Source organism: Falco cherrug, chromosome 5, assembly GCF_023634085.1.
Source record: "Falco cherrug isolate bFalChe1 chromosome 5, bFalChe1.pri, whole genome shotgun sequence".
Classification (NCBI taxonomy): domain Eukaryota; kingdom Metazoa; phylum Chordata; class Aves; order Falconiformes; family Falconidae; genus Falco; species Falco cherrug.
In genome coordinates, this window is record NC_073701.1 from 57,912,239 (window position 1) to 57,928,118 (window position 15,880).

Sequence of the window (15,880 nt, forward strand, 5' to 3'; positions counted from 1 at the left end):
ATGGATATGTTTTTACAGAAATGTCTGTAAACAGTTGCAATTCATCTGAATACAATTCTAAACTTGTTAGGTTTTACTCTGGTGAGGTACTGAGATAGAAATAAAAAGAATAACTTTGTATGCCAAACGCAATGGAACCAACAAAAAAGCCTCTATTATTTGGACAGACCGCAATAAATAAAAGCTGTACTTGAGAAACATCTATGTACCTGTTAATAAGTTTTCTTTGCATCTATCAACCCACAGCAATTGTAAGAGATGAAGCTTAGTCTTACCAGATTACTCTGAACTTCTACACCTCAAAATAATTTAATGGTAAAAGTCACTTAATGTTGAAATTAATGTTGTCTCTCAGATACATATTCTTAAGAAATATAAAGTATGAGCTCTTACTGTATGGAGGAAGGTTCTCTTAAAAATCGCAGCATAAAAAACTTTGCTGATATACTGCTGGACAACTGTAAAAGTGGAGGAAATTCTAAATGTTAAAGCTCCAAAGTAAAATATACCATAAATAATCTTTGATCACCACTGCAAATCTGAATTTAGGATTTCAAAATAGCTTACTTAGTCTAACTTTTCAAACCATTTTTAAGTTGTTCTCAATTTGTAATTAAGTTGTGCAAAGTTAGAACAGCAAAAACTACTAGTGTCTCAAAATTAGCAGTTACAGTTTGAATATGTAAATAAATAGGAATACCACATTCTGAAGATTTCTGGGCACAAATGAGCATTACTAAAGAGTAGTATCTGATTTGACTGAAATTCACCTGTGAATAATATACTCCTGCCCTAAAAAAAGTTGAATACAATGCTACTGTATACACACATACATATACATATCATAATGCATTACCTGACAAATCCTAAAACACTGTATGGAAGGGGCAGATTTTGCTCTCTGTTACAAATGGGTCAAGCTGCAAGCTGTTGAGAGGACAGAATTCTAAAGCAGAATAAGAGGACAGCTGAATTCTGCATCGCCACCCACGAGCAACGCAGCATCCCTTATGAGTTGTCTTCTCTCCCCAAATCATTGCAATTCTATTAAGCTCCCATGTTCAAAGAAATACTCTGTAAAATCATCAGACCAACAGACCTGACACATTTAACTTCTTTCCATAATAATGTTTTCTAAAATTCTGCATTAATCATTATTATTCTTAATATTAAGGGCATTAAGTGTGTATTTGTTCCACAGATGAAGTTGTGTTCCCTGAAAAGGAAAACCTATAATGGCAATTAAAGTGAAAAAAGTAAAAATACACTGGTTTTGACTTGGTTCTTTTAAATCCACTCCAAATGGTCAAACTCAGAAGTAATTATTTTTCAACACAATGTATTGCTTTCTCCTTTTGTCATTTTCTTTCATTTGTATTTTTTAAATTCCATCTGTTTTTACCATAGAAATATTTAAGAGAAAAATTAAACTTGACCAAATGCTGCTTTCTATACTACTGCTGCTTCGGACCCATTCCAAGTGGCATTAGACTAAAATGATTAGCACTGATTTACTTTCAATCTTCTGTTTTACCTGTCTCATGGGCTCATATATTGAGCCAAATGCAGACCAAAAAATGTTCGTAAACAGAATATACTAAGCCTGGCCTTTTCATATTAGTCCTTGTTTGCCAGAGTTTCCTCTTTCCTGCATATAACTTCTCAAGGCTGTGCTGTACTGTAGCAGCAACTCTAATCATAATCAATGCAAGGATACTTTTGCACAGCAACCTTGATTTAACTATCCACAAATACATAAAATAATTAACATGGGTGCTTTGAATCACTTTCTAGATGAGTCTATTACTCTTAATCAGCTTCAGAGAGATGCCTGAGAGATTAAATTTGGGTGGTATGAACACTCTCCCCTCATCTCCTACTGTCTCCATTAACTACTAAACAAAAGTTGCCAAACCCTCAGAGGCCTGAGTTATTAACAGAAATAGATATATTGGCTTCCATGACCAGGTCTATGAACTATGAATTTGAACTTCAGACGCACTTTAAAAAGAAATTCCTGCAGCAACCATGCATTTGGAAATTTCAAGGTTAATGACAGCAGCTGGAGGGATATTCAAACCATCCAGGATGGGCAACTCTATTAGCCTTATAAGAATCTTCAAGGTTCCCTGTGTGATCTCCATGGGCAGAGATAAGAATACTCACAGCTTGAAGCCAGAGGCCAGCAAGTGCCTTCCGCAGGTACCTCTGTCTTCAGTGATGGAAGATGAAGCTACAAGATGCAACACCCTGCTCTCCGCTTTTGTAAAGATGTTACGTGTCATGGGTCTATGCTGACACTCTGTTAAGGCGAGGTTTATAAATATAAAACTATTTCAAATAAGTTGCTTGCCTCAAAGGCAAACAAATCCTAAAATAAACGTTCCTGCCTTCAAGCCAGCTAACCAGCCTTGCCAAGGAACAGAAGAGCAATGCAATGCATGTTACAAATATGTTAATGTTCTGTAAGTCCCCAGTTCTGACATTCAGCCCACAAATGTATCTCTGTATCTTTCAGAAACGTTTAGTGCAAATATATAGCAACTCACAGAGTATTAACACTATGAGGGGCAGTGTTTGTAGAAGAAAGGGCATATAAACTTCAGAGTTGTGTATTTCAGCTGGCTTAGTTTATTGCAGGTACCAAGGCTTCTTGCCTTTTCTCCTGCAAATTTTTTGTGTGCCACCTTCCCTCCTCTTCGCTGTAAAAAAAACTCCCTGTCATTCCCCTGCTCAAAACCTCCTATTTGTGTCCCTGTTCTCTTTGTTCAAATACAAGGGCTCCTCCAACTCAGCTGCTCTCATCCTCCTATAAACGTCTGTGCTGCAGTCATTCTTCCTTTGCTCCATGCTCCCCTGCATAAGGCTGCATAAGCTCCTTGGCAGCTGTAAGCGCACAGTTTCACTTTTCATCCCTGCTGGTTGCTCTGTCCAAATTCTTGAACAGTTCCCTTCTTCCACCTACAGCAGGGGCCCTGCGTGATTGCCAGCCACGCAGAAGAAACAGCATGTCTTGTACACCCATATAAGCATTCTACATGACCTGTGCCACTGGCAGGCTCTGGCAGAGGCTTTGTGCATGTGTTGAAGGTCACAAACCTGTATTTTGCTCCTTCCCTCCCTTTGTGTCATTTTGCATTACTGCAGAAGGGACTGTATCAACTCAAGAGAGTCAACAGAGGTGGGTAACATGTCCTGCCAGTTTATCACCATGGTACAAAGTGAGGATGAAGCACATGAGTCACAAAAACGTAAGACACTTCAGCATCTATTCTGGTTAAGTATGTACTAAAAAGCTTTATTGATTAATTTTGCCCGAGGAAATATGCAAATAGTTTTCAGAAACTTGTAGAAAAATGGAGTCCGATAAGGTATTTCCTGCTTGATTTTTCCGAAGTCCTAGTCAGGAACAGGAAAAGCACTGCTATCAAGATGATAGAGATGTTTGAAATCTTTTGGTCTTACTAACGGAAGATTCTTGACTTCCCTCTCTGCAAAGAAATCTGCTCTGTCTGTGCTTACACCTCAGAGGCCAAATACACAGACAGAAATAAAAATACAGACCCCTCCCCCCTTCTAGAGAGGAATTTACAGGAAAACAAGGTATTACACCATATTTAAAGCCTTTTGACAATTTGTTACAATTCTGTGCTTCTTAGATACATTTATTTTGCATGGCAGCTCATCCCAAAGTGACTGAAACTATTACAACCACTACAAAAAAAGAAAAAAAAATCCATTATTGTGACCTCCTTCAGACAACTACAAAACAATGCAATCACTCACTATACAGTATCATGTAAATACACTTCAAAAACCACAGGAACCCCAGGGTGTTTGCCACACAGACACAGTGAGAGAAGGAAGGATGAAAGGATTGGACAGAATTTCTACACAAACTGCTAAATTAAGAAATTATTCTATGCTTGCACGTGGTATGTATCAACTCTTGTCTTTTACCCAGAGAAGAATGCAGATCACCACAGCACATAGAGGACACAGAAACAGATCATGTGCCTCCACGCGCACACATATTCAAAGGTTTTATGTTTTACAAGTGTTAAGGAAAAAAAACCCACCTGCAGCCCTCTATGAACTGGAGTTCACTTCCTCACAGATGTGGAGGTATTGACTTTCCACAGGACTCCTGAACTTTGTTGCATTAAATGAACAATATTTTGGAGACCTTCTTCAAAGTCCCACTGACAAGCGCCACAGAATGTAGCACTGTCTGGACTTATCACTGTGCTATAATGCACAATAATGCATTTTTAAATGTTCAGCTCTGACACGTGCTATATATGGAAGAAGTAGCTATTGATTGCTTTTGTGAGGTGAGAGAGTCCCAAGAATACGCAATTCAGGAAACAGTGAAAGGGTTCATCCAACACAACATATCCTTCCAAAATTCACATCCTTCTTTCAGTCCTTCTGAGAAACAATTGAGCTCACTTGCCATTTGGGTTCAAACCTACTACGTGGCTTTCTGTGCATGTAAAATCAGGACAAATCAGTTCAGAGACCTGTTGCAATGATTTATTGATCAGCAGAAGGCACAGTTAAGACTACAATATAAATACCCGACTAGAGGAATGCTACAGGTGATTTGACCTGCCTTGCTGCCACACTCCCATGTGGTACAGTTCTTAAGAAACTGTATCGTAGCTGTACAAGTAAGAAAAACTTTGAATGTGCAGTTAGATACAGCTTGAGAAAAAAGACTGATGAGCCAAAATGAGAGCTCTTGTCTGTTTTCAAATATTAGTCTTTCTGATAAAAAGTATTATTCATCATCTAATGCCTTACCGTTCTTCATGTACCTTTAGACCTAGCTTACGCGTTCTCTTCTTTCTTCTTTTGGCTTTACGTGAGACCTACAAGGATAAGGCAACAAACCAGTAAATGTTAAAGAGTTAAAAAGCATCATTTAAAGTATTGTTTAAAGTGCCCAATTCTTATGTTGGTGAAATACCCATTTAATGCTTTTGCAGCCTGGCTGTAATTCCCTGTCACATTCACCTCAACTCAAAATAATAGAAGGTTCTCTTCACATAGTTTATTTCCACATCTTCACTTTAACACATGGATTTTATTTCCTAAACAGGGAATTGCTGTAATGCTCAGCTTTCATTCCCTCCAAACAAACATTCAGTAAATCTGCATCCTACGTATTTACATTTTTTCCTTGTTTCTTCTCCCGAATGCCTAGCTATTAAAACGTGCCTGGGCAATCCTGACTTTTCCACTAATGTTGCAAGCTTTCCTATCAGATATTTTCAGACTAAAAATAATGTTCATACCAGCATTTGCTTCAAAATTACATGGATAAGTCAACTGTCACTGTATGAATTGTGATAGTAATAAGGTTCTTCTATTTTTGTCCCTTCTTCCCATCAGCAACTTGACTACTGAATAATATTTCAGGTGAACCCAAGTAAATCTTACCTGTCAAATGTTTCATCTTGGTCACAATCGGCATACCAACTACAGAACTGTTGAGGGAAGAGTGCAGCTAGGTGGCACTGTGCCAAACAAAAGAACCAATATAAAAAGACAATTTCTAAAGATGCATGATATGGCGTGCATGAAAACCTGAACAAAAACAAGTTGATGACACATAATCCATAATATTATTGCGACTGACAAGCTGTAGCCATGTGGTAAATTGAGCAAGGGTAATTAAAACTCCTGTATTTCTTTCTGGTTCTAGAAGTGACTCTACCCTAATCATCCTACATTTCAGGTACCAGCATTTATCACTATGTAAAACAGAAATGGTGCTTGCCTTGCTCTGAAGAACATTGCATGGCTTAATACAGTGATGTACATACACATTAGGTTAAGATCCTCAGTGAAACATGATAGACACATGAAGCAAATGAATGTCAACATATATTGATAGGTAAATATGGAATCAAATGAACACAGTATATAAATACCCTTCTGCTGTATGTATAATAACCCTATATAGTGATAAATCTTAAAAGATGTGCACCATGCTGTAGGGCTAACCAGAATGAAAGGACAAATCAAGTGTCATGCAAAAAGGAAAGGATCCTTCTGCACAGATCAGTGGGCAGCTGCAGTACCACTCTACAGTAGCACAGCCTAAAGGCTACTCTTTCAATATATGACTTCAACACATCCAATGAAGAATTTCTTCTCCCAATGGGCAGAAAAAGAAATTCCACCCTGCACAAGAGCTTTATTTTCTCTGCAGCCTAACCGCATGGTTGTAGTGCCTTCTAGGAACTTACCCTTCATCCATAGCCAGAAAAGGGAAAAACAAGCTACAGTCAACTGTAAACTACCTTGTCCTTTGTTGCTATGCTTTTTACTTCAGTGCTGTATTGGACTTGCCTTAATATTTAAGCTGGTGCAGGATCTGTTAATGTTTCTGCTTCAAACTCCATTTCGGCTGGGACAACCGACCAATTCAGCATAAATTTCCATTGTTAAATCCTGTAGCCACACTCTTTTTTAAAATCAGTTCATCCAGTTTAAGCTTACAAAACAGACATAGCAGTGAATATTTTGGATACCTGATTTTCTTTTTACAGTCCATTATTTTAAAATCAGATTTCACATAACGTCTAAAATCTGTCATGCCGTAAGTAATGAACTAAAAGATGCATGTTAAATATATATCTGCTGTGCATTCTTGACATGAATTGGTACGCTTTTGTGTGCTAACAATATATAATGCAACATATCATTTTGTTTTTTCATACACAACATTCCATAAAGATATCTTTTATACTGATAAAATTTAAGCTGGAGGGTTGTCACAGTATATTTCACATTCAGAAGACAGGGTTTTTTGCCTGAGTATCCAGAAGTCAGGAAGAGATTAGAGAGCTCTCTGCTGAGATCCCTAAGGGGTTTGTTTGCTACCTTGACAAAAGCTGAAGACCACGGATGGCTGTACCATGGATGTCACTTCAAGCGACCAGGACATTATGCTGAGCTGTCAGAACCTGCAGGAAATCTTACAGTTACAGTAGCCTTTTGGAACAGTAACAGCACCTCCTAGAGATGTTACCAAACTGACAAATGTTTTTCCTTTTCTCTTTATGCAGAACCAGAGATCTATGAGAAACATGAAATGGAAATAATTGTACAGCCTAATTTAAATGTACAAAGATAGGAATTATCCATATCCATTCCTACCAAATCCTTTTAATCCTCAAGCTACTCTTCTTTCACAAAATCTTTAAGTAAAATGGAAGTACATTACACATTTCAAAGAAAGTTGCTAGCTGAACAAATGCACTTATGCAAAATAAACATTCAAAGGAGGATTTTTACAGTTAAACCCTCACTACTAATTAATCTATGTCTAACTTCAGATAACTTGCACAAGCTGATAAATTCTCAACACAAAATGAACAAACAGTATACACTTTGCTTTCTAGAACAAACAAATTAACGTGTGCAATAGTCCCAGGTTATATAAATACTGTTTCAATACAGTTATGAAAAATATTTGCTTATTTGTTAACTACAACTATTCTGACTTTTGGCAGCACACAATAAGGACTCCATCTTGCAGTACAGATGCCCAACAGAAACTATTTCACCCTAAAAGAAAGTGAAGTATTCACAATTTATCAAACCATTAGCATGTACGTATTCAGCACAGAATGAAACTTCTTAAAAACCATGAAATTCAGTGACAAAAGTATTGCTGTTTTGCAGTGATACTAGACACGAGTAAGTAACAGTCAAAGTTTTTCGGGAACAGATCTCCTTGACAGGTATCACGGTACATAATGAAAACTCCACTTCCTGCAGAATTTTTCTCCTCAGGCATTTCTTCTGGACAATCTATGCTTTCAACCATTGTTTTTATTAGCTTAGGATAAGGCGATGCTTGGGGAAAAGCTTCCCAGCAGCCCCACAGGCCTAGATATACAAAACATTCTGGCCTGTCTAACCAGCCAGACAGCAGATTCCTTTTTTATTATTTTAAATAAAGCACTTGAGCTCCAGTACAAGATCCTTCTGCAGCTCAGATTACATCAAATGATGGTCCAGAGGTGGGAATAGGGATTATAAACTGGGTAGAATATAAAAGCATGCATTTTGTCAGCCTTTTCATTAGGCTCTCATTTCAAACTTAATTGTAAATTCAAAGAGAGTGTAGCAGAAAACCTTTAACTAATGCTCTCCAATGCATACCGAGTAGCCTGACCAACAATTTAGTCACCAGTCTAAACAGGAATTGGGGCTGGGAGCGGGTTATTAAACCAGCAGCTACTCTCAAGTCTGGAGCTTGCGGTCCACTTTGTTCACACTGAAAACTGGAGGGAAACAAAAAGGTTTTAAGAAATCGGCGTCCTCACCTTTCCCTCATCATTGGCTTTGGCATACTCGGCCACAGAAGAGCAATGCGAAGGCCAGTTTTTGCATGATAAGGAGCGGAAACCTCTGACAAGACGTGGGGCGCTGGGCGAGGGACAGCTCAAGAGCTTTCAACACCAGGCGTGCTGCAAAGGCAGTTTCCCTTGGCAGCCGGGCTCCTTCCCCTCAGCAAGCCTGCGATTTAACCAAGTGGGATCCAGGGAAGCGAGTGGATCCCCATCTCCAAATGGTTCACTCTGCAGCCGGGCAGCTGCTAGCTGACGGGCGGGTTTCCTGGCGGGAATTAAGGCCTGGGTTAGAGCTCCCTTCCCGCCCGAAGGTGCACCCAAGCCTCTGCCCCAGCACCCCAGAGACACTCCGCTAACCCCACCGGCTCAGCACCGTCCCCCCTTCTCCGCCCCAACCGACGCGCTGATTTCAAATGGAATGGCGGGGGTGGTGGTAGGGGGCGTCCCGCCCGTCACGCCCGTCCCGCAGCCTTCCAGAAACGTCCACTGCGCGGCCCCCTGCCCTGAGGGGAGATCACCGCCCTGAGGCGAGACCAGAGGCGCAGCAGCCGCGGGCCGGCGGGCGGCGGGGAGGCGGGGGCGGGGGCGGGGGGGAGGGGGGAGCCCCCCCGCCTCCGCCTCCCCTCCGCCCGCCGGGCCCGCGGCCGCCCCCGCCCGCCCGCTCCTACGGCGGCGCGGGCAGGGCCCGCCGCGCTACGGCGGGCAAGGCTGGGGCGGCGTCAGCGGGCGCGCGGTGCCGGCTCCAGGGCTTTAAAGCAGCGTGTAAGCTGAGATGCTACCACAGACAGCGGCGCGGCGGCGGCGGCCGCAGCAGCTCCCCGAGCCCAGACGGGCGCCCGCCTTTCGCCCCCGCCGCGCCGCGGGGCATGAGAGCGGCCGCCCCGCAGCTCTAGGTATCCCCCGGGCCCCATGGCGACGTGCCGCGCTGCCCGCGCCCCCCCCCCTCCTCCTCCTCCTCCTCCTCCTCGTCTGCCTGCCGGGGCTGCGGCGGGGGGCGCGGGGCGGCGGGCAGCGCCCGCGGGGCTGCCCGGCGCCGTGCCGCTGCGAGCAGGAGGGCGTGCTCGTCCGCGCTGACTGCTCCGACCTGGGGCTCACGGCCGTGCCCACCAACCTCAGCGTCTTCACTTCCTACCTGTAAGTGTGGGCAGCCGGCGCGGGCGGGCCGGGGAGGGGGCACCGGCGGCCGCCCCTGCGCCGGCAGCGGCGGGGCGGCCCCGCGGGAGGGCCCGGGCCGGCCCCCGGCGGTGACTGGAGGAGCGCGGGGTCGGTGCGCTGCCGCGCCGCTGCCTGGAGGCAACACCCGACTTCAAATAAGATTCTAATCGGTTTTTAATCAGCGGGCGGGTTGTAAAGCGTTTATGGGTATCTCGCTATCTCGGTGCCCGGTCCGGCGCCTGGAGGATCGCTGTGAGATGTGCCGTTTAGAGGGTAATTAAAAGCGATTGCAACAGCAGAAACTCGATTCGATCTGCAGGGACGTTATCTTCACCTTTGCTTCCCGGGACAGGGCTTTGAACTGCGGTTGCTGCCAATTTAATCTTTAACAGATCTCCCCTTGGGTTGAGGAAAGGCAATAAATAAAGCGAGCTCCCGGGAGGCGGCCGGCGCTCGGAGCACGGTGGGGAGCCCCGCGCTGCCGCCGCGGCGGGCAGGTGCCTGTGGCCGAGCCGGGCCCGGGCCGGCGCCCCCCGCCCTCTGCCTCCGAGTACCGGGCATCGCCGCCGGGCCGGGCTGCGGCGCGGGGAGCTCCGCTGCGTCTGGGCGCGCCGCATTACGTGCACCGTGTAGGGACAGTGACGGCGTGAGCGGAGTTCTGTATTAGGAAACACCCAGAATCGTGTGGAAACTTTTTCTTTGTTTCCTTCTCTTTGGCAGAAGGGTCATCGTTTAGCCTCTCTTGGGTTTGTGTGTTGAAAGTCTTGGTGCAGTACAAGTGTTATTTTAGTGCCCTCCTTGCTGATTTTATACACTTCTTTATGGTTGCATGTCCAGTAGCTTGTTAATTTCATGCTTATCTTCCATATTCAGCGTACGGTGCATCTGTTTCTGAATGTGCTTGTCCGTCTGTCTACTTTGACATGCCGTTGACACGCTTGCTGCTATGGTTACTGTAAAGATGCTTTCACGGTACTGTGTGTCTGGGGTACTGAAGTGATAATTCTGAACTCACTTATCTGTTAATACCATACTTCAAAGAACATAAAACATATGTTGTATCTGAGAAAGCAGATGAAACTAACCTAGAAATGGCCTCAGAGAAGTACAATGTGACAGGATAGGCAAAGTAGAAATGAAGTGTAACCAATAAAATCTTAACTACTAACTATATGTTAGGAGAAAGTTTAGTTTAGTGAAAGTAGCATTGGTTTAGAAAGAGGGTGTGCAGCTGACTTTTCTGAATATTATACATGTAAATACTGTTCTGAAATTACCTTAATAAGATCAGTTTTAGCTTATTTTGTCATAAACATTTCAAAGTCAAAGCTATTAGTAGTGTTACGAGGCAGGAGTCAGCATTACTGAATGACCGCTTACAGTACAGCAAAACTTCAGCTATACATAATGAAGAAAACAATATGACACATTCGAGGTCTGCCACTGGTTTCAAAAGTAGCAGGTCAGGATTTGGGGTATACACAAGACGTAATGTTTTCTGGTGCCTTGGAAAGTAATAAGCAGAGAGATAGTTAATGAAGGTATAAAGGCATACATAAGCTGTACATAGCCTGTGCCAAGAAGTAGATGCCCTAAATTCTTGGTTGCTTGCAGGAATGCTAAAAACCAAAAAAAACCCAAAAAAAACCCCCGTAAATATGCATGATGATGTCAAAAATACCGCTGCTGTGGTCTTCTGCCATTGAAAAGATACATACTTCCAGTAACCAGCTTCTCGGTAGGACTGTGATCTGGTCTGCACTTTTGTTTTTAAATCCTCTTGTCCTTCAGCAGGGGAATGTCTTTCTCCAGTCAAGAATTCCGTGTTGTTCAGTAGTTTATACCCTGAAGTAAAAAAACACCACTGGGACAGGCATACCCAGTCCGCGCACAGGCAGTATAACAGTGTAAAATACTGGTTCATACACATAGGTAGCTACACTGACCCTTTTTCTAAATTTACCATGCTGTTATCCTTGGATTGATTAGTTATTGCCTAATTATGCAGACTTGTAGCTCCTGCCTGCCTTCCAATAAAGAACTGTCAAGTCTTATTGTCTGTAGATGGCTAAGCAGTGGCAAATTTTAAAACACGCCTGCCTGTTACGGAGATGTTTACCTCCTTGAGCTTGGTAGTGGGCAACAAGATGCTCCTTAATTATTTTTTTCTGTTCTTTTCCCCAGAAAAACAGAAATGTCTTTTTGTGCTGCGACAATTTTTACTTCAGATCAAAGCAGGAGATTAAAACTGTGTACTCACATTAACTCTCTTTCCAGCAAAACCTCCATCTACTCTAGTTGATTCTGTTCTTGTACAGTAGATATATCTGATAAAAAATGGTCTGTGGTACTACCTTGTGTTACGTTTGGACTCAAAAAGTTTTTATCTAATTTTCTGTCATTTTTATCTTACCTGGACACGCATAGGAAAAAAAACCCAAAAGGTAAAGGTTTTCTTGGTATGCACTGGAAATTGTGTGAAAAGTTGAAATGTCGAGGCCATTAAGATTTGTTTTATGTTGGGACAAGTGTGTACAGAGCATGATATATTATGGTGACTGAATTTTGCATGGTTTTAATGATGGTGCTCTTGCAGCAGAGCTAAATGTAGTCTACAGATGGACCTGCTACACAATTCTTCATTCTTATTTATATTCCCAGGCAGGATATCTTGCCTCCCATCAAAAAAATCTTTTTATTTATGATTATGTGTCTGCTGCCGTAAACTGTTAGACTTCTTAAGGACAGACAAGGAAAATTCAGGAGTTTCTTTCTGTTCCTTTTTCCTCATTTACTTTTAGGCTAAATAATGTACTCAATGTATTTAATGCAATTTCTGTTGAACAAATGAGAATTCCATGTGCTGATGAAGGGCAGCACTGAGTCTCTGTTTCAAATTAAGAACATGTCATTTCCTTATCAGTACACAGTGAAAAGAAGAAGCCAGGATCTACAGGTCTTTTGCACATGGGACCCTCATTAATTCTCAAACCAAGCCTGTGAGTTGGTGAAATATTGTTACCACTTACTGTGATGTGGAAAACTGAGGCAAAGAAAGGCTTACTCAGTTAAAGTTTATGACAAAGCTGGTAATTAAAGACAGAATGCCTTATCCAAACTCCTTTCTTTAACCATAGGCCCACCTTACTTCTCCTAAATAATTATTCATTAAAGAGAATGTAAAATCTGGCAACTCCTGTTCAAGAATATTTGCTATAATGTGTATAAAACGAAATCTGTTTTCATGTCTCATGTGATGCCAGTATCAAAGATAGCTCTTGAAGATTTTGAGGGTCTCTGTTACACGCCTGGATAGCACCGAAGAGTAAATTTGTTGTAAGTGCCAGGGCTGTCTAGTAGTTCAGATGTTGTGTTCTATGTGATGAAAAACTCTCAGTTGTAAACTGAGTAGAATATGAAAACATTCTGCTTAATATTCCACTTAAAATAATGTTACTAGCTTAGATTGACATAGACATGCATGCATAAATATTGCAGCATATAGTATGTTGCCTTTTAAATTGTAGTTTACTTAGTTATTTGGGCTATGTGTTCACATTTAAGAAGTTTAATTTTGCATACACTATAAATATGCATAGTAATATTTGGGAAGATCTGATTCATATAATTTTTAATTCTTCATAGAACTAATTGAAAAAATATTTTTCTTAATCTACAATAACATTTACAGTATTACCGTAAAATCTATGAAGAAAAAATCAGTGCATATAAGGTTCCAAACATAATGGTCTTGGAATAAATTTTCTTCTGCTTCATTCATTGCCATAATATTGTATCGGGTGATAAATACTCTGTAGAGCACACTCAAAACTCTATAGGGTATCTGAAAATGTTTAAGACTACTAAACACACACAAAAAAAAGACAAATAATTTGGGAGAAAAAAATATTTACTTTTTGAAGGCTAAGAAGTATATCTCCAAAAATTAATTACACTTCTGAAATAAGACATATAGTTGTTTCTGTGTCAGAAGTACCCAAAACCGCTAAGACCAACCCTTTGAGGTAAATTTCCACTGTTTTATTTGTTCTGATCTCACAGTGCGAACTCAAGTCTTGTCTGCATCCTCATCTAAGGTATCTTGGGAAAGACCATGGTTTTTCAAAGAGATCAAACAGCAAAGTACCTTCTTATGAAGAAGTAAACTTTATGAAGTCTCTTACAACTTCCAGATCCCTTGACAAGATTTAGGTGTTAGGTAGTTAGTAAAATATCTGCTGCTTCTTTAAAAGTACTTCTTTACATAGCTACAAACTTTATAAACCATTTTTGCCTTTCTAGTTGAAAAAAAAATTGATTGCTGTGTGGTTTCTGTTAATAATCTTGTCTTATCCCAGTTGAGGATGAAGGTGAATCCAGGTTCTGGATTTAGAATTTAGTATCAAATCCCCCTTTTGGAAAGAAAACTGAGTATTTCCTCTCTACTCATGACAATGGTAGGTATACAAAGATAAAATGTACACCTATATAAATCAGAGGTACATAAAAACTGAAGAAGTAACAAACTATGTAAAGTTCATGTTTACCAGTTTTCAAGGGATTTGCTTTAAATTTCAAATCATAACTTGTCAACTGAAAGTCAGTTTCCTTGTGAAAAAATTGTATTAACAATTTTTTTAAAAGGAGAATGTCACTCTTCCCGCTTGAGAATACAGTGCTAAAAGTAACTCTTTACACTGCTTCCTAAAGAGCCTTGTGCTGCTTACAAGGGGGGGAAAGACACACACACTACCTCTGTCCTTTGTAGCATTTGCTCAGTGGAAACGCTGCATAAATTGACAGGGAAAAGGAAGCCGTCTTTAAGCTGGTAGAATATAAGGAGTTGGCAGGGTGAAGGCACCTTCAGTTTGGTTTCATATATGGAGTGCATAGGACAATTGGCAGGGCAGAGGGAGCCTGACTCCAGCTGAGAACGCGTGCACTGGGCTGACCTTCCCAGTCAGCATGCCAGCAGAGATTAGACTTTCCTCAAGTGTTCCCTTGTTAACCCAGTCTTTTGTCCGATGTCATTTCAGATGCTTAAAATTGTTACCTAATTTTGCAGCAGTCCAGATCACTTTCTTTTATTCTGTTTATTGGCTGAGATAATATTTCATCTACATGCACGGCTTTCTTAATTCCCTGTTGGTTATTTAAATGGTCTGGATTGGTACAATTTATGGTACTTTTCCCTGACTTCCTTCCTTGAACTGTCCAGCAGACCTGATCCTTTTCCCAGTAAAAATCATAGTAAATAAGGTGTGGTTCCTTTGGCTCCAAGTAAACTGGCTGAGGGCAGAACATGATGTCTTTTTGGCGTACCAAAACAGCTTTAGGCATCAGTTAGAAGAAAATGCCCTAACATCTTTAAAAAGAATGAGATGTGATCAAAGCATTCTTAGTCCTCAGAGATTTAGCAGTTCATGTGGCAAATCCTTTTGCTACATGCTCTCTACTGTTTGCTGAGAAGACTTGAGAAGCTTCTGTACAATTTTACTGATCAGATGTGATAAATCTAATGCCTAGAAAATTATAAAATAAATAAATGTAGCTGGGGAGGTGTGTGGCCTGAAATTATGTTACTGTTACTTGTTGGAGTACTGCCCTCTTCTCTCTCTCGGAATCAAGGTTGAAATGAAAAGTCCACAAAACTAAGACAATAAACAGCTTTGACTATATATGACACTGACTTATGGTACCCCTGGTTTTAGTCCCAAGAAGCATTTTTATTTTTTTTTCTGAAAGCCTATGGACAGCAGCTTGGAATTTTTGAATTACAGACCTTGGAATGAGTACTACAGCAGCAGCACCCAAATAGAAAAAACATCCTGGAATGTCTTTGCCATGGAGATGAAAAAGACCTCCATAATCTGCTGCTCAGAGAGATGTCATCACTCAAGCTGAGAGAACACAAGCCAGCTAGTATTATACTAGGTACCAGCAATACCTGGAACTCCAACCAGGCATGAAATGGGATAGCAGTGCAGATCTCCAGAAACGAGTACAGTATGTCCCCAGCCTGATACAGCCTTTGCTCAGACAATGCATTCTGTGTCACCTTCCAGTTTTATTATTTTGCTATGTTTTACTAATTTTTAGCTATGAGCTTTGGGTTTTGGGTGTGGCAGCCACAGCACTAAGGTCCATCCAAAAAGGACAACTTGTATTTTCATTGCTAGATACTGCTGCAAAAAACAATTACCTGAAGTGTAGTGTTATCCAACAATGACAGTTACAATAATCAGCCGCTCCCAAATTAACATTTTATTGGTAACAAATGGGTTCTTTGGGCTCAGTTGTGTGATTTGGCTCCAGTCCTGCAAGTACTTACCCAGATAGTAAACTTTAGTGTC

The 15,880-nt window shown here is 41.4% G+C and overlaps 1 protein-coding gene and 1 long non-coding RNA gene across 2 annotated transcripts in view; one reads left to right on the forward strand and one right to left on the reverse strand.

Annotated features, from left to right (window-relative positions):
• Positions 1-3,269: 3,269 nt before the first annotated feature.
• Positions 3,270-9,558, reverse strand: LOC129736208 (uncharacterized). Its single transcript, XR_008732499.1, has 2 exons — positions 9,505-9,558; positions 3,270-8,538 (listed from the first exon to the last, which is right to left on the reverse strand). It is a non-coding gene; the product is annotated as an uncharacterized LOC129736208 (long non-coding RNA).
• Positions 9,160-15,880, forward strand: part of LGR5 (leucine rich repeat containing G protein-coupled receptor 5) — a 93,098-nt gene continuing 86,377 nt past the window's right edge. The window contains 2 exon segments of the mRNA XM_055712147.1: positions 9,160-9,308; positions 9,310-9,506. Of these exon segments, the coding sequence (XP_055568122.1) occupies positions 9,282-9,308; positions 9,310-9,506 (224 nt within the window). The 5' untranslated portion in view covers positions 9,160-9,281.